This window comes from Aythya ferina (genome assembly GCF_964211825.1).
Source record: "Aythya ferina genome assembly, chromosome: 1".
In the NCBI taxonomy this organism is placed as follows: domain Eukaryota; kingdom Metazoa; phylum Chordata; class Aves; order Anseriformes; family Anatidae; genus Aythya; species Aythya ferina.
This window is the reverse complement of record NC_140296.1, coordinates 194,814,411-194,837,178: the sequence shown is the minus strand read 5'-3', so window position 1 is coordinate 194,837,178 and position 22,768 is coordinate 194,814,411. Positions and strand designations below refer to the sequence as shown.

The window sequence follows — 22,768 nt, the reverse complement described above, 5'->3', positions numbered from 1 at the left end:
TAGATAAAATCAGATAACAATAAACTCTCTTAATTATATCATAAAAGTGGGTAAATCATGGAAAGCTAGGTTATGAACTTTCACACATTCAAGTCCAGTCCAACTTCATACGCAGGTTTTCAAAACTGTGAGCAAAAGAACGGCTCGTATTCTGCTCACTGAAAAAATTGTATCACATGGGAAATTTGTAAGGAAGAACAATGCAGTAAAGAGATTAAGTTTCACCTTACAAGGGTCAGACATGTTTATCTCCAGTATCCTGTGACCAAAGAAGAAGCTAAAATCAAGCAAATAAACAAATCTTGAAGGCTATCAAAGTTAAAAAAAAGACTTATTGCACCACATTTGCAAATTCTGTTATAAAATAAGGTCCCTGGTATAACTTCCTCTCATAAATCAAGCATGAATGTAAGTTCAAGACATTATTAAACTTTTCATTTGCCTTGTTATGCGAATCCAAGCTTGATTTGCAAGGTGTAGACATTTGACACAAATGAGAAGTGTTTGCTATATGTGGGTTAACTTTCATGCAATTTTCTCTTAATTTATAAACTAAAAACTAGCAGCACTTAGCTGTGCAAGGCTACAGAGAGATTGTGGTTATTAGAGTGCATTGGGTCTTTTGGCATTCTAATTGGCAAAAGATTATTTCCCCCTTTAAGGATGATTAACTACAATGCAAAGTTCAATTTCCTGACATGGCCTCCTTAATAGAACAGCTAAATTGTCCATACATGTATTTATTCTGGAAAAATATACCTCCTTCACTTATGATTTCTGACAACACCTGTTACTGCTCAAATAGAAAAACTTCTTTCAGGAGGTTTTTTTGTTATAAAATATTCATAACTGAAAAACTGTGAATGTAAAGAGGACTGAGTAACAAATTATGCATCAGAATGTCTGTCTTTTAGGCATTCTGATCCTCAGAATTACTTTGGTGCGTTTTAGGCCACAAACTACTAATAAACAACTGTACATTAAACTAGCTGAGAAAATGAATAGGTTAGAATCCTCCTCCTGGTGCATACGCTTAGATGGGCTACTATTGTGGCAGGGCTGAGAATATCATGGCCATCAACTAAAATCTGCATACTTAAATCTACATTAAAGCATGTAAATTTCTACAGAAAGTATATCAATTGTCTTAAGCACATCTAATGTGAAACACCATCATTAAAAACAACAACAACAACAACAACAACAACAACAACAACAACAAAAAACTAATCTGGTCACATTCAGTGATGAGCTGGCATAATGGTGCCTATATCTTACGTGATATTTTGTGGTGACCATAGCTCCTTGTCACTATTTCACCCTTGCAGCTAAATGCAGCCCCAAACCAAATCCTACCACCTAGGCGTTGTCCCCAGCTAGCATACTGTGGGCTAACAAGGGTCAGTAGCATTGACTGCCCCTTCTTCTCTGCAGAGAGATATTCAAGTATTTGGGGGCCAGAAAGCAAACAAAAGGCAGCACGATTCTTCTATATGGTCGCTACAGCACTAAAAGAAGTGAGTTGCATTTTTATCTTTGGATTAGTCTTTTATTTTTAATATTTATTTTATTTAAAAAAAAAAGAAGAAAAGTGGAATCAGGAGTAAAAATAAATAAATAAATAAATAAATGGTAATGGTAGGGAAAAAACAAAACAAAACAAAACAAAACAAAACAAAACAAAAACATTTAGATAGCAACATCTTTCTCGGTTTTCTCCAGATCTGTCTTATTAAAAAAAAATAAAAATCCGCAATTTCCTGAGAGGTCTTATCCCACTGGTATGTATTAGATATGCTCCAGGAGTGCCTACCTCTGGGATCACATACAGCCCTCTGTTTTTGTTATGGACCTCAGTTAGGAGAAGATGGGAGATGGAATGTTTAGGTAAGAAGAGCACTAGACAACATCAGAAGAGAAACTTTAGGTATTTAGAAAATTTTCAAGTGAAGAAAGAAATGCTCACTGAATTACATACCGTGGGTAATGAGTTATACATCTTTTGGATCACATCTAAAATCTATTTCAAACACCAAAGCACTTATTTGTAACCATCTCTAAAACTGACATTTAGATTGTCTTATTAAGGCCTAGGTTAGTAATACTTATTTTGTATGCAGCTGAAGTAGCTAGATGAAAGGCTAGAATGTCCTTTCAAGGGAACTACTTAGCTTAATAACTTCATTCTCAGCTAAACTCATCAGTAGCAATTTTTCTGTTTTAGCCATGGAGCTGTAGAGCGCTTAAAATTGCATGATAGGGAGGTGCTTCTTGTCTCATTGGTCTAGGAGCATAAATCCAGCGTAACTGACTGATAAAAAGGACCAATTTTCTATATAATTTTCTTTTCTCTAACTCCTTTTGGACTTAATATTTAATGTAGTTGTATGAATTTGTTAGAATATTCACATTGTGCTTTTGAACTGGCACTACTACAGAAGAGTCAAAATAGAGGAATCAATTGGAACTAAGAATTATTAAGATTGCATCAACACCCTGAGGTGCCTCATATCTCTGTTCATCTTCCTGTCTGATATGTTAGGACAAAAAGGTCACTTTCAAGATAGCCATTAGTGAAGATATTTCTGTCTAAATAAACTATACTGCAACTTAAACTGCAACTAGAAACTGCTGAGAAGGAGCTGATAAGAGATTCTAGCTGTCATGTCAGTACCACAGGATGTTCCATGAGCCTATATTGGCTAAAATCCCTCTTTTTTTAATCACAGAACTGCATGTAAGTTGTAATGTAGGGCAGTGAGATGTGCCCTGCAGTTACAGCAAGGCACTAAGAATATTCCAAGGTCCTAAATGCATGTGTATAGTGTGATCTGAAATAGCCATTATGTCTGCATTATATTCGACAAAAGCTATGGGATACCCATGCTCTTCTGGAAGCACAGCAGATACCCATGCCCAGAAGAGCAGGGATACCCATGCTGTTGGGGAAGGACGGCTGAGAACTGGGGTAGAAAACTTTAGATCCTCTAAAATAGTGCTTGATCCCTTTGTTTTGGCAACTAACTCAACATACTATGTAGCAAGCCTGTTTTCAATGTTATCAAATGCCATCATAAAACAAGCTAGACATTTTACCCCATATCTTCTGTTGGAAGCTGTTTCATAATTTCACACTTCTGCTTGTAAGAAGCCTACAGATTTCAAGACTGAAATCCTGACACATTTAATATATTCCACTATTTACTTCCAAATATTTTCATAGAATGCAATAATATATCAGCGTTCATTCCACTTGAATAAAAAATCAAAAATCCTTTGGTGCTTTATCATGGGATACTCTCATTCACTGGTCTTCATGTAAAACCTTTGCTGTGGATTCATTTCATTTTATTGGGTGATCAGAACTTTATCTAGTATTTCGTATGACATTTCACATGTTCCTTTTTAATGGCAAAAAAAAAAAAAAAAAAAGTACTTCCTTTACAGTACAGGAATACATCACATGATAGGTAGTACCACGATTACTACCTTTTTCAGGCTTGTATCAGTAGTTCATAATTACCCTATGATCGTTTAATGCATGAAAGTCTTGTCTTCCTCCATTTCCAACTGATGAAGTTTCTCTCCCTTCCAACATACATTTCTAGGTTTGCAATAGACAAAAGCAATGAAGACCCTGACAATTACAGCATGGTTTAAAGCCTAGGAAAGCAAAACCTGCGATATTAAACAGCCAGTCTGAAGAAGAAAAGAAACAAAAGGAATCTTCTCTTTCTGCAGCATAGAATAAAATTTATAAAGCTATTAATCAAAACTTTAGAGTAAAAGAGAGTGAGTTAGCAACCCCTTAAATGAGAGATAGCCATGTTAACAAAATAGCAACTCCAGATTTTATCACATATCTTTCCTGTCATTAAATCAAATATACTTTTACATGACTGAAAATCTTTTCATTGCAGGAATCCTTGTTTTCCAAGTGTATTACATTGTCATAGGACTTACTGCTTTCCCTCAACTCCTTCTTAATGGCAATTCTACTTATTTTGTTTGAAGCAGTGTTAGGATCTGAATCCTGAGGGAAAAGTGCTTAATGTTTGGGCATAAAAGGTTGTTTCAATATAAATAGAAGGAATTCAACCCCTTTTAGAATCTTAGAGTTTCAAAAGTTCCCAGGTCACCTCTCCAATGCTTAAAGCCCAGGATCAGGATTGAATTTTCAAAAAACTCAATACAGAGTAACTCAGTAAGAACAAATAAGGAGAGATATGTTTGAGAACTTACCTTTTTATGTAATTTACATGTATTTACATGTATATATTTCTAATATATAAATAAATACATATATCTATATGTATTTATTTCCCTGGGACAACATTTGCAGCATAAAACCCTTTTTCTCAACTGATACTGTCATGAACACATCTGGTGGAGTTGTTCAGTGCCACCTACTAAATAGTTTTGCCTTCTTCAAAAAAAGTGAGAAAAATGTCAAGGGATTGTAGGATTACTTGTTGATTGGTAAAATGTATGGTTTAAATTAAATAATTGAAATCTAAGGTATGATATGGGTAAGTAGTTAGGATAGTATTTCTAAACAAAATGCAGAAAATTAGTGGTGTAATGACAGATATGTACTAATTGACCAGCTATAGGAAACGTAATATATCAAGAAAAAAAGTCTACAGCATTAACTTCTCTTATAGTTCATTATTTATATGTATAGTTTTAATCTACCATCTGACTTAGTTTCTACAACATCCCATTTTTCTGTACAGCTTAGCAGATATATAACATCAAATTAAACAGAATTCATTTTCAGTCACTTTCCTGTGCTACATACATTTCCTTTTTAAGCAGTGATCATTAAAACACTCATTAAAAGCCTGTGTCAGGCTTTACATTTTCTGTAAGTGATTAAGTAATTTCATTTGCAGCTAATCAATAATGCTGAAAAAAAAAATGGTTCAGTCCCTTTGAATCATGCACAGAACAATGTTTGTACTGAAGACATGAAAAACTGTTGTTGTAGCATGCTTCAGCGGTACTGCAATTTAATATGCAGTCTATATATCAAAACCATTTGCCTGTAGCAGAGTTCAACATATTGAAATGATAGGGCTTTCTCCAGTGCTGTTCATTATGTGATGCTCATAGATGGTACATTTCTTATCCCCACCAAAATTATATGGAGTATAAGGGACATGCTCAGGCCCATTGGGGTTTCATGACTGTTTCGCTATCTAACCACACGCACCTAAGTCACATACAACATCCTACTGTGAAAATAGTAATTTTCCCCAACTGAACCCAATTTTTAATCAAAACCAAATTTTTTCCAGCCACATAAATAGAAGAACACAATTTGAAAACCCTGTCCTAGAAGCAAAAAGGAAGCTACAGCAGCATAACATGCCCAACGCAGAACTTGGAACAAAGCCTATGCAGGCCCAAGGTTTCCGAGGTACAGTACCATGTCAGCCTATCTTAGTTAAGATGAAAAATCCTGCTCTCCTGCTTATATGACAATAATTTGGTCCTAGTCTGATGGACATAATAGTGTTGCCAATCCTCACAATGTTATCACCTACCTCCTAGCTTTTTTCTCCTCTAAAAGTTCAATCTCCTGGAGTTGTGGGACTCAGGAGCCACATAAAAAATCTCTAACCTCCAGAGTTGCAGAGAAAAGTGACAAGTGGACCCTAGTGTTTCCTAAAGGCTGAGAAACAGAAAGCACAATAAGAACCCCAAAGTAATTTTCTAAATAAACTCATAACTTCTATTCTCAGGAATGTGTGACTCTCTCTTGAGCACCCAAGGTTGGCAACACTGAAATAATTAATTGTACTTTCTTTAAATTACCGCTAATTGATGTTTGGTATGTTTCTAAGCTAGCTCATCTAGAAAGCATCAATTAAGTTAAAAGCCTCAGGCACTGTGTTATAGGAGTTTACAAGAATACAGCCTCTTGGTAATGTGAAAATTAATGTGCTTACAATGAGCTGTGTAAGCAGCAGACAGTACTGGTAGAGACGAATAAACTTAAACATAAGGCTACAGCCAGAGAATGAGGCTTCTTCTTCTTTGTGACAGTAGACAGCTCTTCATCAACCCTACCTAGGCCCAAACTCGCCCACCCGCACCCTGCTCTGCAGCGGTCCCGCAGTGTGAACGATCTGTCCCAGTGCCAGCGCGGCCCCACCGGGACGTGCAGGTTGTACGGTACGTCCCACCGTCCCCACGGACCACTGCCAACCTAGCAAGATAAGTGGAAGACACTACCTTTGCACCTTCCTCCTACCCTTCCTCACAAAGTGAAGCATGGGAACGAGGCACTGGGAGCCCCTGGCAACCCACACTATACACCGGGGCACTCAGCAAGGGGACGCGAAGGTAGCACCACCATCACAGCAGCCAGATGAGGCATGGAATCCCACATGCTTGGAGAGGAAAGATATCTAATACTTAGCACCGGCTTTTTAACACATGGCACGGCATATACAGGGGATATTTCTCTTATTGTGGGTGGGAGGGAAGTTGTGCAGAATGTGTTACTTTGTAGACAAAGCTGAATTTATGTGTTAGGAAAGAGGTTTTAAGATTACCTCACATATCATTTTTATTGTTGTAATTATTTTAGCTACACAATATCCACTTCTAAATGTATTTCCAATATGAAAGAATATTTATAACTCCTTACTTATGGCAGCTCTGCCATAGATAAAAACCCTTTTTAAGCTTTGTATTAAAATAAAAACTCACTAATATATATATATATTTTCCTGGAATGCCTGCACTCTTTATTTCCTCTGTTTTCATACACTGTCACCTACAGCCAGCTGATACTGTTATCAGCTGATACTGTTATGTCCCTGCTGTGTTGTACTAGATCAGAACTTTTGTCTTTCTTGTTTGTGTTGACTGATGTAGAAAAACCACTCTTCACCCGTGATGCATCACAGCTGAAGGGGACTTTCCTCAGCACAACTCTTAAGAAAAGCAACATGGGTTTTGGATTTACCATCATTGGTGGGGATGAGCCAGATGAGTTTCTTCAGGTGAAGAGTGTAATTCCTGATGGGCCTGCAGCACAAGATGGGAAAATGGAAACAGGTAATTAAAATGATTCCTCTGTTCTTTCATATAAGTAGAATGAGCCATAGATTTCCGAACTCTCTCCATAAATGTATATATTTTTCCATATCAATTTCTACTTAAATGCCTTATCTTACAACAAAGAAAGATAAACCTCTTAGATAGGAATTCCTCATACCTGTCTAACATCATCAAGTAGCTGATTTTTCTAATTCTTCAGTATTTTAAGGAAAAAATATATATCTCAATTTTTTCTACATGAAAATGGACTGAGAAAAGGTCTCATTCTAATATGTAGAAATTATCTGTGATGTTCATTAGTTTATAGGCTGTTTATTCAAGGGGAAATTGTGAATGGAGAGAAAAAGAGACAGGCAGAAAGAGCACAGACTACTAAGGGAAAATTTCTACCTTTAGAAAAGATAGTTTTGCAAAACAAGTCAAGTCTGATCAAACTTTGTTTTCTTTAGAACAACAAAACAAGGGTTTTCAGTGTGACATATGGAGACATAGGCATCTGTGGACTACTAATAAGGAATCTGTGAAAATGAACAAAATAAACCAAACTGCTTGTGAAGAGATCTAAAGATACGGGATCACTGCTGAAAGTTTAGAAAATGATGTAGGATTTACAGCCTATGTGACCTCTTTTCCTGATACTTAACCACTTCTATGGTGAAGATTTTTCATGTTCATATCTGACTTGGATTTCACTGCTACAAATGATTACAGGTGACTGACATCCTGTGTCCATACAGCCCCATCACTGCGCACCACCTCTGCCCAGCAGTCCTTGTTCCCCAGATTGCTCATTGGTCCCAGGGCATATACCTAATTTTCCTTCCATTTCTCACCAAGTCAATATAGAAGAAATATTGGTTTGGTATTTATGTTATCTCTGCAGAAAACCCAGTTCATGGTGGCTAGAGTCACTGTGAAGATGCAGAGCATTTCCTAGTCCAAGACAGATCACTGTGGATGGAGCAAAGCAGCAGAGAAGGATTCTTTTCTCATGTGCAGGGAGCAAATATGTAAACACAAACAAACATAAATGATATTGGTGGAAAAGTCTCCAGTGATTCTTCTGGAAATTTCCTTTTATTCTTTCTTCTGTTGCTGCAGAGGAATGATCCAGACTGTCGTATGTTGAAATAAAACCTTAACGTTAGCTCATTCTGTAGGAATCTCCAGGACTTTGCAAGTAGGAAGTGTGAAGGTTGTGAAAAGTATTATTTTTAAAACTCTATAATTTGTCCAAAGTCTTATATTACAGTTGGCATGATGTTTCTAATGCCAAATAGATTAATAAATAATTTATATTTTAAAAAGTCAAAAAGAATTAGAACATAGATTTTTTTTTTTAGAAAAAAAAAAAAGGAAATAAAATAAAAGGCTATCAGCTATTTAATTCTCAATGTTTCTTGCTATTTTAACTTTAAAATGCAACTTGGTTGCCTAGGGCAAAATTACGGTAGCTGACAAATGAATAAATAATATAACAGACTTCCTGAAGTTCAGGAGATTTTAGTAACATGAACTTCATATTTCCCAATATTTTCATATTACCTAATATGATGCATGAGAGAATTTTTCCATTTTTCATGGTTTAGCATTCTCAAATCCAGCACTCAAATACAACTATTTCTAAAACTATCTGAAGTGTGGGCTAGTTATGGGGGAACTTGTTCATATGGATTTCTTTACTCTAGAAAAGAGAGTGCCCTTACAACTTATTTAAATGTTGATGTTGAAATTCATCATGGGTGTCACTGATGTTGATTACTGCAATTACAGATTGTGATGGAGACATATAGAAAAAAAGAAAGTCCTTTAAAATACATAGATATAAAACTGATATTTTTTTTCTGAGACAATTAATTCAACTAAATTAAGAATCCATGACAGAAATATACATTCAAATATATAACTATGATTGAGCCTGATATCTTAGAAGAAATTCTGGACTCAAATGTCTTAATTTTTGTGAAGATTGACAGAGTTCTGATGTAAAGTAATTGGAGAATCTTGGGCTAATGATCGTGGCATCTAACATGGTTTCTATGAATATTTGAAGTGATTTCTAAAAATGATAATAGTAAACGGAAAAAAAATATTTGAGGTCAGAATATTTATAAAAGTGCTGTTCAGCAATGTGATTGCATTTCCTGATACCCAATCTTTTTCACACTTTCTAAAGTACGGTTTCTAATCAGCTGGAGATTTCAAAATGCAGGTGTTTTGTTGATAAAGGTCTTAAAATCATACATTTCACAACTATTTGAGCTTACATATGTACATTTTGTTTGTTAGGTAGACATCATTAGACAATGAACAGAGCTTTTAAAATAGTTTTCATTTATTCTTTTGACGTGAACTGCATGTTGTTGTGCAATTTATGTGCACTGCAGCTATGATCACAGTCACTGGAGGCTTTAATAAGCAATCAAAATATCATATTATATCAGTAGGGTATCATAGTGGAAAGCTTGAGCACAATGACAATGACACTATGAACTGTGAAGTAACATGGGTGTAAGGGTGCTGGTGTTCCCATCTGTGATATAACTCTGAAGTTTTTCCCCTGTAAGATTGCTGCTTTTTTTTTTTTTTTTTTTTTTTTTTTTTTTTTTTGCCAACTGGTAGACGAAATGCTAGGGTTTGAGATATGCATTGGACATGGGGAAAAAAAAGGGAAGGGTGAATCTATGTAAGACTCATGGTCGCCATTTTAACCTGATCACAACACAGTGGTTTTACCAGCAGCCAGGTTTCAAAACAAAACAATTTTGGATTTCATTTCTTGGAACATGGAAGCTGCTGCCTGACAGAGACTTGGAATCACTGTGCTGCTGTGTTGGTGGATTTTTATCAGAAATGTCAGGAAACTTGCTATCTGCTAAGAAATGCTGAGGAAGTGAGGAATCTGAGTTCTGACTCTTTTTCTTTTTCTTTTCTCTCTCTCTCTCTTTTTTTTTTTTTTTTTTTTTTTTTTTTTACATTCAGCAAACATAAATAAAGATATTGCTGTCCTTGCTTTCTGCCCTCACCTTTGTTAAAAGTTATTCAATGCCACCAGCAATGGAAGTAAAAGCAATGTTAATGTGCTGGTTCCTCAGCCACTGTTATTCACAGTCTTTGTCCTAAAGCACCCTCAGCAGATATTTATATTAATGCCACTCTGTGGTTGGCAGTACCAGAGAAAATGGTATATTATTTTATTTCTGACATGCTTATCTTGAGACTGTTAACTTCCCTAAAAGCATGAAGTGCAATATTGGTATCACTTTCACCCCATGTCTACTGTATCCAAGTTAGGCACTCACACTGTTCTCGTTAAAAGATAAACAGGGGGATAATGGGAAATAAGGAAGTCTTCAGTTCGGCTTGAACATTTTCATCCAGTTTGATTAGTCCTAGGGGTGCTGAAAGACTGTGTTGTCCTATAAAGGGGCTTTCAGCATGTGTGACCATGCTGCCTCCATATTGTCAAAAAGATAGCATTGCATCTTCATGATGCACAGTATAAATGTCTCCCAGATTTTTACTCTGACTTTCTTTGTTAGTATGACCACTAAGTGATTTTATACATAGACTGGGTGTTTTAAATTTCACAGAGTCCTAGAATCATAGAATGGTTTGGGTTGGAAGGAACCTTAAAGATCACCCAGTTGCAGCCAACCTGCCATGGGCAGGGACACCTCCCACCAGACCAGGTTGCCCAAAGACCCATCCAGCCTGGCCTTGAACACCTCCAGGGATAGGGCATCCACAGCTTCTCTGGGCAACCAGTTCCAGTGCTTCACCACCCTCAATGTAAAGAATTTCTTCCTAAAGTCTATTTCAAATCTACCTTTTTTTTTTTCTCTCTTTTTTTTTGTTTGTTTGTTTCTTTTTGGTTTAAAGTCATTCCCCCTTGTCTTAACTTTGTACTCCCTGACAAAGAGTCACTTTGTTTTGTTTTATTTCATTCTTTTTGTTTTTCTTTGTTCACATCCAAATTGTACTAGTTAATTTTACCAGCCTGGTGTGTCACTGGCAGGGCTCTCCTTCATTACCTTGCCTGGGAAAGTTGAATCATGTGTTTCTTTGTTGCGTATGTGGGAACAACTTTAAATAAACACAAGTGCTGAAAGATTTCATGTAGCTCCTGTTTCCAGAGAAACCAATTTCCTGTTGTCTGGGTATGTTCAAAAAGGGTAGGTCAATTGTAAACTAAGCATAAACCTCACTGAGGCTTTGTGCTGAGTAAACAAATAAGAAAAAAAAAAAAGTTATGATGGAAAAGCTAATTGTGATAACAAAGTCTTAAAGCAAATTCTTTAAACAATGAGACTGGTGAATGGGTGAGATGGTTTCTCCAGGAGTAAAGGCAGAAGCTTATGGGAATGTTCTCACTTTTCTGAGTTTTTCAGTTTCTCTGATTAATTTTCTCCCTTCATCTCTTCTCTTCTCTTCTCTTCTCTTCTCTTCTCTTCTCTTCTCTTCTCTTCTCTTCTCTTCTCTTCTCTTCTCTTCTCTTCTCTTCTCTTCTCTTCTCTTCTCTTCTCTTCTCTTCTCTTCTCTTCTCTTCTCTTCTCTTCTCTTCTCTTCTCTTCTCTTCTTTCTCCTCTATTTGAATCTTTTTCCTTGTTTAGCTGTTTTTTGTTTGGTTAGTTGTTTTTTTTTTCCCTCCTTCTCTGTCTCTTTTGTTAGTAGTGGAGTTTTTGTTTGATTTTGAGATATGCCTTGGGAATTTTCATGTTCATATATTGCTCATTTTTCCTTTCAACTTGGGAAGCAAAACATCTGAAAAGACTTTATTAGTATGTGTCTTTTCCTTGGGAATTAGATTTATATTTATAAGCTTTATCATGCTTTATGTACTTATGAATATATAATAATCAACTAAAATCATCTCACTTAAGGTAGATGCCCTTGGAAAGGAAAAATGGTAAAAGACTGTTGAGACTCATTGGAAGAAAGACGGGCAGCAAAAGTTAAGACAAATCTGTTAGTATTGTTTTAGTTTTTTATTGTAAGCCTGTTGTGCATTCTGCACAACATGGGGACTGTAAGTCATGCTGACTCACCTCCATCCTCTTTTGGCCATGTTTATCCACTTGCACATTCCCATTACTATCCTGTTGGTTATCCTTTGTGATTCTCTTTTATTTTTCTTGATGGTGCATCTTGTATCTTTGTTCACTTCTTCAGATTTTGTTGTTTCCAGACATTGCACATTTTCATCTGGAAAAGTGTTTCCTTTATGTTTTGGATATATTTGAGAATCTAATTTAAGATTCCTGTGAATTTCACTGATGGCTTTAACTATGAAAGCCTCACAATTGATTTTGTTTTTTGCCTGGCACAATGGCTCCCTCATCTGCGGGTCGTGATGCTTAGGGAGCATCTGGACCACACAGACTTCACTTGCTTGAACATTCTGAATTGGCAGACCAGCTCCTTGGTGACATGGCCTTCTTACAGCATCTAGGTGATTTTTGATGATCGCATTTATGGCCTTGATTTTGGAAGTAGCACAAGGCATTGTGCTTTTCAATTGGTGCAATGCTTCCTTCATCTGCACCCCTTGAAATCACTGGTCCGGATAGCTTTTTTCACACTTCTTTTCTCTTTTGAAGCAGACCGTTTCTGTGCATCTGGGAAACTGGTAAGAGAAAATACACACGTTTAGAGACCAAAAACAAGGAAAGCCTTCAGCAGTATAGACAGAGATGCTGGCTGGTTAGGCTTAGTGCTGAATCAGAGTCATTCTGCTTCCAGATTCATACCCTGACTGATGGGAATTTCTCTGGCTTAGTTTACAGTAAGAGAAAGGTGTGTGCTTCCTGTGCCCTGAAGTTCTAGCATAGACACCTTTGTCATTTGAGCATCGTACCACGCCAGCATAATTCCTCTGTTTCCTGATATAAAATGGTTGAGCCACAACGTCTAGCTAGGATTTTCAGAGATGGTGAAAATATTTGTGTCCTTTAGTATTTCTGTGTCTTCTCTCACTTTCCTGTTGGAAGACATCAAGGGGATGCGAGTTAGAAGCTACTGGTGGGAGACAGATAAGGTTTTAAGGGGGCAGAAAGGATATGAAGAGGCAGCTCATTTGAAGGGGTGCTGTTCTGGCAGTAGTGTTCTCCAGAATGTTCTCAGGTAAATTTCTGTGGCACTGAAGGTTGTGAATTGTGAATTTGTGTTCTGCTTAGCTGGTAGTTCAGCACACCATCATGCTTGGCAGTATCTTGCACTTTCCATGTGCTGTTGTCTCCTTGCAAAACAAGGTTATTTGGCATATTTGCACATGCTTTCCTCATGTTTCTAACATCACTAGAACCACAAGTGGAATGTTGTGGGAATCATTTTCAACTGCAGAACCTTTCTGCACTCAACTTTCTGCCACCCAGGGTCTCAAAGCGGCTCCTCAGCTCCTTCATGGTGATGGAGAAGGGCTCAATCTGGCAAGTGCCACCCAGGAGCTTCTCCTTGACCACATCTGCCCTCCTGCCATCTACTGGATCTTTCTCCACAGTGCTGCCATGGTTGCTTTCCACGGGTGCCAGGGACCATGGGGCTGGTGGGCGTCAGACCTCCAGGCTGGTCTCAGGGTGCTTGCAGACTCCCACCTCTCCTTGAGGAGTTTCACAGAGCCCTTTTGCAGGGTCGAGTCTGACAACTCCATCATGCCCTGCCAATGCAGTAGGTACATGATGACATAGCTTGTACTTCAGACTGAGTTTCTGTCTGCAGTGTTGGCTTGTTCAAACTTTTTCTTTGTTTGCTTGCTTTGTTTTAAGACAAATATTTAACCAGGATTTGAGTTGTCTGCAGTATTTTACTGGAGAGGACAGGAGAAGAGCTAGGTTTCTGCAATCCAAGGGTACTCATGAAGGAAATTCTGTTGTGACACTTGCTGTCTATACTTGTCAGCAATGAATTTGAATTTAGGCCTAAAGCTGACTTTAAGCCACGTCCCTACCTGCTCATGGTCACTTAAATCACTACAGCTCGCTTATAGCAATTCATTCTTAAATAAAATACTTGATGAGGACTGCATGTCTGAAACTCAGTAACTTGAATTTTTTCCTGGGCTTTACAAAAAAATGGAAAGAAAATTGGGGGAATAAGAAAAACTGAAGAGACTTGGAGTTGGGCTACAATGGTCTTTAGCATTTCACACCACCTTTGCTGCACTTTTTAACTTTTGCTGGCCACTTGTAAAGTTGTCTCATTTCAATGAAGGGGTGACCAGACAAAGTATGTACATTATGAGAGAAGGACCAACATGTTGCCCAGGAGGGCTGTGACTCATTCAAGCCAATGTGTTTTCCAAACCACTGCAGCCCAGCCCCCAGGACCCAGAGGAAGGGACAGAACAAAAAGCATCTGAGTCCTTAGTTTATGGCCATGCTGGGAAGGGAGGCAGGGGGATGCAAGAGAGAGGACTGGAAGCTGCTTCAGTTCTTCCATCTATCTGGTGACTAATATTAACTGGCCACATTATTAGGGGAGCTTTTCTCCACTAAAGACTCCCTGAATGTGCACGAGAGCTAGCTGCCTCCTGCTTATTTATCACATGAACAGTATCAGGCTTCAAGCTACACAATCTATGTCCAAAAAAATGCATGAACTTGTGTATTTGTAAGGAGCTAATCTTACTGCTGGGCTCTTCTCAGCTGAGTTTTCTTCTCGTGACACTGCTGCACTCATTACATGCCTGTTTAAAGGAAGACAAATTTAAACATTCTCTTATTCACTGGTCTCATTTGACTAAAGAACATGAAGCTTGATCGACAGTTCACAGTACACCTCTGAGAAAATCCTCATCCTACCTCATCTGTCACAGTCGCACTTCCAAGAAGTGAAGACCGCAGCAAGAGGCGCTGCCTTTTAACCTGCCTGTCTGCATTATGGACACACAGTCAGTCCACATTTCTGGGTTACTGTCTCCATCTGTGGGCATACAGAAACCAAGACAACCAAGTCAGCATCCTGACTTTTCTTACCCAAAAACATCGGCCAGAGACACCCCAGGGCAGAATCTGTTGTTAGTGCATAACCTCTCCCAGAAAAACTTGTTGTGGTTAGGGAAATGTTCTTGGGCGGACTGCTGTGGTAGATAATAAAGGCTTCCAAACAGAGAGAGAATTGCTTTTTCATTTTCATTCTCTGCTACTTAGCTAACTTCAAGTTCTCTCTTAAAGCTAACTGGCAGAAATGTTTGACCAGCTCTGGCATGCCATGCTTGTTTTTTTTTCATTTATGAATGTTGATGTTTTTGTGTATGTTTGGTTGGTTTTGATATATCAGAAAAACATCAAAATATTGGGTAATTTACCCTTGGGGGTGTTCTCTCTTCCTGTGGTATGACAGAGAGTTCTGACTTTCAGGCTACAGCTCTTTGGCCAACAAAACTTTTGAAGGCCAACCCGTTCTTTCTGAAATGGGGAATTAAGGGAGAAATCCGATGTGAACTTCTTTGGATCTTGAGAGAGAGAATCAGCAGGCGAAGTCATAAGTTTGTAGTTGCAATGCCATAACTGGAATACATAAAGCAACTCAGTGCTCAGAGTCAGGTTGAAAGGTGATCTAGAAGAATGTGCTGCCCATCTGCATTAGGGTACCATCCGTTTTGTATTTGTGTTCAGCTGACAGCTAATAAATGTCCTTGGGAAGACACTGCAGGGGAAGAGGGCAGAAAGAGATTTCCATTTTGTTTCAACCAAAGCCCTGTTGTTTGAATTTAAATAATTATTTCTGAGTTAGGCGTTGGAGTTCTGTAGATGCTCTGAGTTAGATGTATTACATTAATAATTGTTCCTGATTTAGCTGGTGGGTTTCAGAATGGATTTCTGAGCAAGTGAAATAGAGCCATGAGAATGCTTAGGGGACTGGAGCATCTGTCTTCTGAGGAAAGATTCAGGACTGTTTAGCCTGGAGAAGAGGAGATTGAGAAGGGATCTTATCAACCACTACAAATACCTGAGAGGACAATGTAAAGAGGATGGGGCCAAACTTTTCTCAGTGGTGACCAGTGATAGAACAAGGGGTAATGGGTATAAAATGAACCACAGGAGGTTTCATCGCTATATGAGGAAGAACTTTATGGGTCAGGTGACAGAGCACTAGAACAGGCTGCCCAGAGAGGCTGTGGAGTCTCCTTCTTTGGAGGTATTCAAAACCCATCTGGATGTGATCCTGTGTAACATGCTCTGGGTGACCCTGCTTGAGCAAGGGTGTTGGACTAGGTGATCTCTGGAGATCTTTCCAACCACAACCACATTCTGTAAAATGTCTGCATTTATTAGGGAGAACACTGTAACACATTTTCTTCTTTTCAAGACAGGAGGGTTGCAGATCCCTGTTTCCTGCCATTTTACTTTGCAATAGGTGGACATTTCATCCTGTATAATGATCCCATGATAGCTTATGTTAACAAAAAGGCCAGAGTGATCAAGACCACATTTGAGTTGTACACTAAAACAGGACTGCTCAAGCTCAACCTTTTCCCACCTCTTCAAATGTCTCATCGTAATGCTTCAGTGGGCCTGGTCTGTAGCGAAGGTCTTCTGAACTGTGTGGCAGGGGGAAGTATCTCTGAAATATAAGGACACAGAAAGGTAAAATTATTTGCTTGTGGATTTTTTTTCTGTCTTTGGAAGTCAAAACCACTTTGGCTTGTGGGTCAAAAGCACTGCCTGGAACAGTGACTTAAGAATAACTTGACAAAGATAATTGATACTGACTTGTGGATGATAGAGGTACAGATTTGTTTCCTTTCCCAGCAATGGGAAACCAATATGAGGCTTTCCCTTTCCAGTGTTTCTGTCATTATTTGAGCTTAGATGTGGAATCTGTCTGTAATTACAGGATAGCACTGACTGAAAGATCATGAGCAGTCATTGCAGAATCAAAGGGTGCATGAGGTTGGAAGGCACCTCTGGAGGTCATCTGGTCCACACCCCCTACTCAAGCAGGGCCACCCAGCGCACGTCCATGTCCAGGCAGCTTAAGCCTCTCTGGGCAATCTGTGCCAGTGCTCCAACCCATTCTTGACTTAGAGAAATGAGCACATCTGACTGACCATCCCAGCCCAAACCAGAAGTGTTTTCAGTCTGATTCCAGTCTCAGCTAACTGTAAATCTGCCATGGTCAAGAAAGTAACAGATCATTTATACTGGTGTTAGTAAGATTTATTATTCAGAATGCAGTACAACAGTAATAACGTACCAGTAATGTTTCTGCTGTTTTACATTAAGAGTATCTGAAAAAGCAAATATTTCTGATATAAAAAAGTAGCATTAGCAATGGGTTTCAAATGCAGAATGACTGTATCCCTGAAAAAACAAATATTCCACTGAGAAGGACAAGGACTTCTCATGAAAGAAAAGATTTAAGTTACTTTACCTAAACAAGACCTTATAAATAGTTTTCAAGTCACCATGTATTTTTATTTTTTTTGGGGGGGTGGGGGGAAGAGGAGAGAGGGGAAGATACAGACTGACCAAAGTAACTTTAATATATGAGGGTTTTGTTGTTGTTATTGTTCTGTTTTGTTTTGGTTTAAAGTGAAGAATAGAATAGCTCTATTCAGGGAATTATATTGTTTACTAATCTGTTTTGATTGCTTGAATAGATGGCCTAGCAATTATGAAATTGTTATTCTGGTAATCAGTTACTTATTAGTACGGGCCTTTCTTGTTAGAATAATCTAGTGTTCTTGGTGACATTTACAAAGTACAAGGGAATGCACTAAGTAAAAGTGTAGCATTTGTTAGCAATATGAAGATTATTATATAACAAATAATACTGATTGTTTATTTTACTTCTTGTAAGTAGTGTCTGAATCCTTGATGCTTTAAACATTTAGTAAATTCTCGTCATTTTTTGAGCATGATTGTTCTGTATTCAACAGCTTTATCAACACTAACTTACACTTTAAATAATTAGATAACTTTAAAAAATAGAGTATCGTGGTAGATACATGAAGGTTTATCTCATCCATCTCATCTTTCATGCTATACTCTGCACACTTCTTCTCTCTCTCTGTTATTCTTTTGCATATTTTTCTCCCATTTTTTTAACATTCAGCTCTTCACCAAGATTTGGCTTTTATTAATGTTCTAAATGGTTGCTCCAAGACAAGCTATTTTCATAAGTAGGCATCTTCCAAAGAAACATTTGGGCACTTCCATGTTATATATCCCAATGAAAAGAATTTTTTTTCAGATTTATAAGTTATATTGTATTGGGTGCATGTGTGTGTTTTTAATAATATAAATGTACTTTTCAGAGCTATTTTAATAGATCACTATAAGAATTTGTTATCAGTTTGTAACAGTTTTTAAATTGTGCTTCTAAAGCAGTACTTTACAAATATGTTTGGCTTTCTGAAGTCTGTTTAAAGTATATGTTATCCATTTATCCATATTTTATAGGTATGGATCCTTGCCAGGTCCACACAGTTAATCAGTCCTGTGTCTGGTGACAAATAACATTTGCAATTCACATTGCAATGTTGAATGATGTGAACACATAGATCCCCTTTTCCCTTTAGTTTATACTGCATGAAACAATGCAAGATTGTGATTGTATTTGCTGCCTGGAAGCCCCCTAAAATAAGCCTTAACTGTCCCTAGAAATGTTCCTGAAAACCTGTCAGTTTATGGAAGTGGTATGACACATTGGTTTTTCTTTCTTCATATGTTGTTATTAATCCCATGGACTGAAGAGAAGGAAAATATGAAAAGTGCTTGGAAAGTAACTAATAGTGACAACAAAAAATATTACAGGGTATCACAGAGTATGAGAATTTCTCCCACCCAAATTAGGATTTCTTGTTTGTGTTCCTGCACTCTTCAGCACAGGCAGATTAAAAAATGCAAAACACAACAGAAAAAGTATATTTGTATCAGGTACAGTCAAAATCATTAGATTCTCTGTTCAGTCAAGACACCTACAGTTCCTTTCACCAATAAGAGGTGTATTTTCATTTTTGTGACCTAGGCCTTTCCTTTTACGATTTTTTTTTTCAAGAAGAGGAGATAGGAAGGGCATTGAAGTGGAACTGCAATGTGAATTCTGTTGTCTTTAAATAATGACCCTAAATGAGGATGGATCCCATGGAAGCCCTGTTAGTCCATAGCTGAGTTCAATGGTTTAATGTTTTAATGGTGCACTTCGCTTTTTTTAATTTGAGCAGGACACAGAATCCCACTTTACTCAAGCTGCATTATATTTCTAACCAGGAAAGCTTGCAAATATCATGTGACTAATGCCAAAACCATTCAAAATGTGTATGAGTAAAATTAATTCTGACTTTTAAGAATCTTCCCAAGGCAGACTGATGCAGTGTTGCTAATCCTCAAAATTTTAGCTTGAATCTCAGTGTATTCAGATTTTTTTAAAGCACAACTCCTAACGTTAACAACAACAACAACGAAGTGTGGCTAAATGTGAATTTAGTCTTAAATTTTACATCATAAAAGTTTCTTCTAGTTGCAGAGGAAAGCTCTGAAGTATGACACCGTTGTACTTAAAAGATTTTAATGAGAAAGCAAACAAAATGCCAAGTGAATTGTCTATTTCATTTCACCTACTGATTCTATCACTTTATCTGTGGAAAGGGATGTGACTTGTGGTTTTGAATTCTCGATGGTGACAATAAAAATAATAGTTGCATTTTGGAATATTAATAACAATGAGGAACTATATAGCAGAAAGTTATTCTTTGCAACCCATCTCTTACATTTTAAAATAAGCAATTCATTGAAATCCATGCGCAAATAAAGAGAACTTAAGTTGCTGGAAAAATTTAGTCTTTGCACTTTTTTTTTTCTAACATTTTTCCATTATATTTTTATGTTACTTCTGCTTTCATATAAAATTAACTTTCTACAGTGGTCACAATAATACGCATAAATTTATATTTACACTAACTAAACACGTTGAATAAAGTGCCCACTTCCATCAAAAAAGTACTGAATTCTAATCTCCATGAGGTTCCTATTATAGTGTTTTCTTCACATTTTTATTATTTTGGTACACAATACTTTTGTTACGTAGTCATTGAACTACAAGCAGGACAGAGGTGATCTTAGACTGAACAATTTCTATCCATATTTCATATACAACACTCTCTAACTGTCTAGGTCTAACGGTTTTGTGGAAATCTTGTCAGATTTCTTTGGTTGGCTGGTATGATTTTCAATAGCCTTGTGTTCTCCCTGAGGTGCAGAAAATCCATATGTCACTATCTGTTCTGCCTGATACAGAGTTAGAGCTTGAGTCCATGTTGCCTATCTGTCAAGCTACTGAGCATTCATTAAGCACTGCATACAAATCTTTCCTATTACAATCATACCACTTTGCATAAATATTCCTCGAGGTATGAAGAGAGCTATTGATTCTTTTTAGCCCTGTCATTTGGCTATTTCCCTTGAAGTTTTTGATTAAAATTATTTATACAAACTGGAATAGCAATTATAGCAAAGCATCTAACTTGGATTTCAAATTTCAGAATGGACTGTATATTTTTTAAGTCACAAGAAAAAATTGGAAAAAAAAATCATAGGATTTTGTCTTCACTTTACATGTTGTCTCACTTCATGGGATGAATCTCTTTTTACATTATTAGTACAAATGGGACTCAGTGTTATCTGACTTCGTATCTTGGTTTTTGGCCCTAGAGTTTGCCATAAATTATAAATTTCAGGAATCTTCTATACTGTTCTTCTATGTTCTACAGCATTTAAGATTGTACATTATTTCAAGGTGATTCAAAGCATCACATAAAGGAACATAGACCCTTAAGTAAGGTGTCAAAAGGGAGGAACAGGTTGTCTCCGGTGAACTGAGACTAACAGTATTCAGTATTCAGTATGGAATTTGGTTGCTTAGCATAGGTGTGCAGTGCTGTTAAAAGTGCCAGAGAACCCACCTAGCCTCTTGTTGGCATTTGAAAAAGTTAGAAGTCTCTTCTAAGTCCTGTGTCATATCTGCAAGTTTATCTTACCTTGGGCAAGATAAACATGCTCAAGGCTGTTTTAAAAGGCATTAGACTTAAACAACCAAATTATTCCTCTAACACCTTAATAGGAGTGTATTAAAAGACTCCTTTGTCTTTCATTGTCATCTACCACAGCAAACAGTTGTTGATTCATTACTGTACTATTGACCCTTTTCTGTCAATTTTAAGGAAATTTGTTTTCATTTACAGTAATTCAAAGCTTATACATATGGTATTATGAATAAAAAATAAATAAATAACATAAAAATAAAAATAAATAAATAATAAAAAAACTACAATTCAATAGGTTTAATTTTCTCTTATTTAGCTATTCAAATACCAAGTGTGATTTTTTGAGTTCAGGCATATACTGGTGCTTATAAATTAATTTTCTTCTCCAGCACTTACAATATTTTTGGTCAGATATTCTTGGTACTCATAAAATATGTCCTATTAGGATTAAAGAATATATTCCTTCCTTCCTTTCATTTCCTTTCCTATAGTGAATCTTGTTCAAAAGATTCATTTTTTCAAGTCCAGATGATATGTAGAAATGCATTAGGAATCTGGAAAGAATAGCAATATTTCCATTTTCTTTGATAAAATCCATACTTATACACAGAATAAAAGTTATACTATGCATGGCTTATGGCACTTAATTCAGTCAAAAAAATAAAAAATAAATAAAAGGTCATGCATGTTGAAATGACATTTTGATTTATATTTACCAATCCTAAGAATAATAATCTGTGCATGCTACTTAAACCAGTGAAATATCTGACACATAAATAAGTGAAGTTCCAAGTTATTTAAGTGTCTGCAGGACAGAGTATATAAGCTGATCTGCTTATAAGTAGGAAGTCAATTCTAGTGCCTAGACATTAGACAACTCTTCCAAATCCAGCTACAGAAAGTTAAACGTTTGATTAGAGGTAGCTGAGGTTTGAACATATTCAACCATGCCAGAGTCCACACACACAGCACTTATCTTTCTATCTGACTGCTTCACCTTTGTCCAGGTTTTCACTGCAGTTATGTTTTTATTTAACCCAGAAAACAAAGCTGAAGCAATTTAATGGGAAGAGAGAGCACAGTGCAGATATGATTTATGACAATATAAACAATTCTGTCTCTTATGGGCAAATGGAACACAAGCTGTATACACAAGATGTACATAATCTGTACATAATGCCAGTCTAGGTCTTTGTAGCACAAATAAATGAAGAGCTGGTGCTCAGAAGTGTCATATCTTTAGCAGAGAATGAGATTATACAGAAATCAAGAAACATAGTAAAGTAAAATAAAAAATAGTAAAGGTGACAAAGCAAAGAGTGTGTTTGGAATGTGAACATTTGTGCAGTATACGCAAGTTGTGTCATGCACAAAACCAGTGTGTATGGTAGGTCTCAGAAGCCCATAAATTTGTTCTGTGAACCATCATACAAAATCTGTAGATTCTGCAATTAGGATATTTAACATTAGGCTAGTAGGTGCTAAATATATTGTCATAAGCCTCACATTCATTAGAACAGGTTTTGTAATTTTGGGAACCTTTTTTTTGGAAGTTGCCAGCTGAGTAAGCAGAGTGCAATGAGCTCAGTTCCTGAAAAAAATGCTGCAGTTGCAAAAATAACTTTTCTCTTATCAAATATAATTAACATCTCACGTGATTTGGCTATTTGTATGAACAGACAAAAATATACATTGAAAATAATAATA

The 22,768-nt window shown here is 36.9% G+C and overlaps 1 protein-coding gene across 10 annotated transcripts in view; it reads left to right on the top strand.

The window, feature by feature from the left end:
* MAGI2 (membrane associated guanylate kinase, WW and PDZ domain containing 2) overlaps positions 1-22,768 on the top strand; it is a 768,619-nt gene that overhangs the window by 602,457 nt on the left and 143,394 nt on the right. For all 10 annotated transcript variants that reach the window (XM_084532022.1, XM_084532020.1, XM_084532025.1 and 7 more), the window contains 2 exons: positions 5,301-5,422; positions 6,889-7,071. In XM_084532022.1, coding sequence (XP_084388148.1) covers positions 5,301-5,422; positions 6,889-7,071 — 305 coding nt within the window. The remainder of the gene's footprint in view (positions 1-5,300; positions 5,423-6,888; positions 7,072-22,768) is intronic.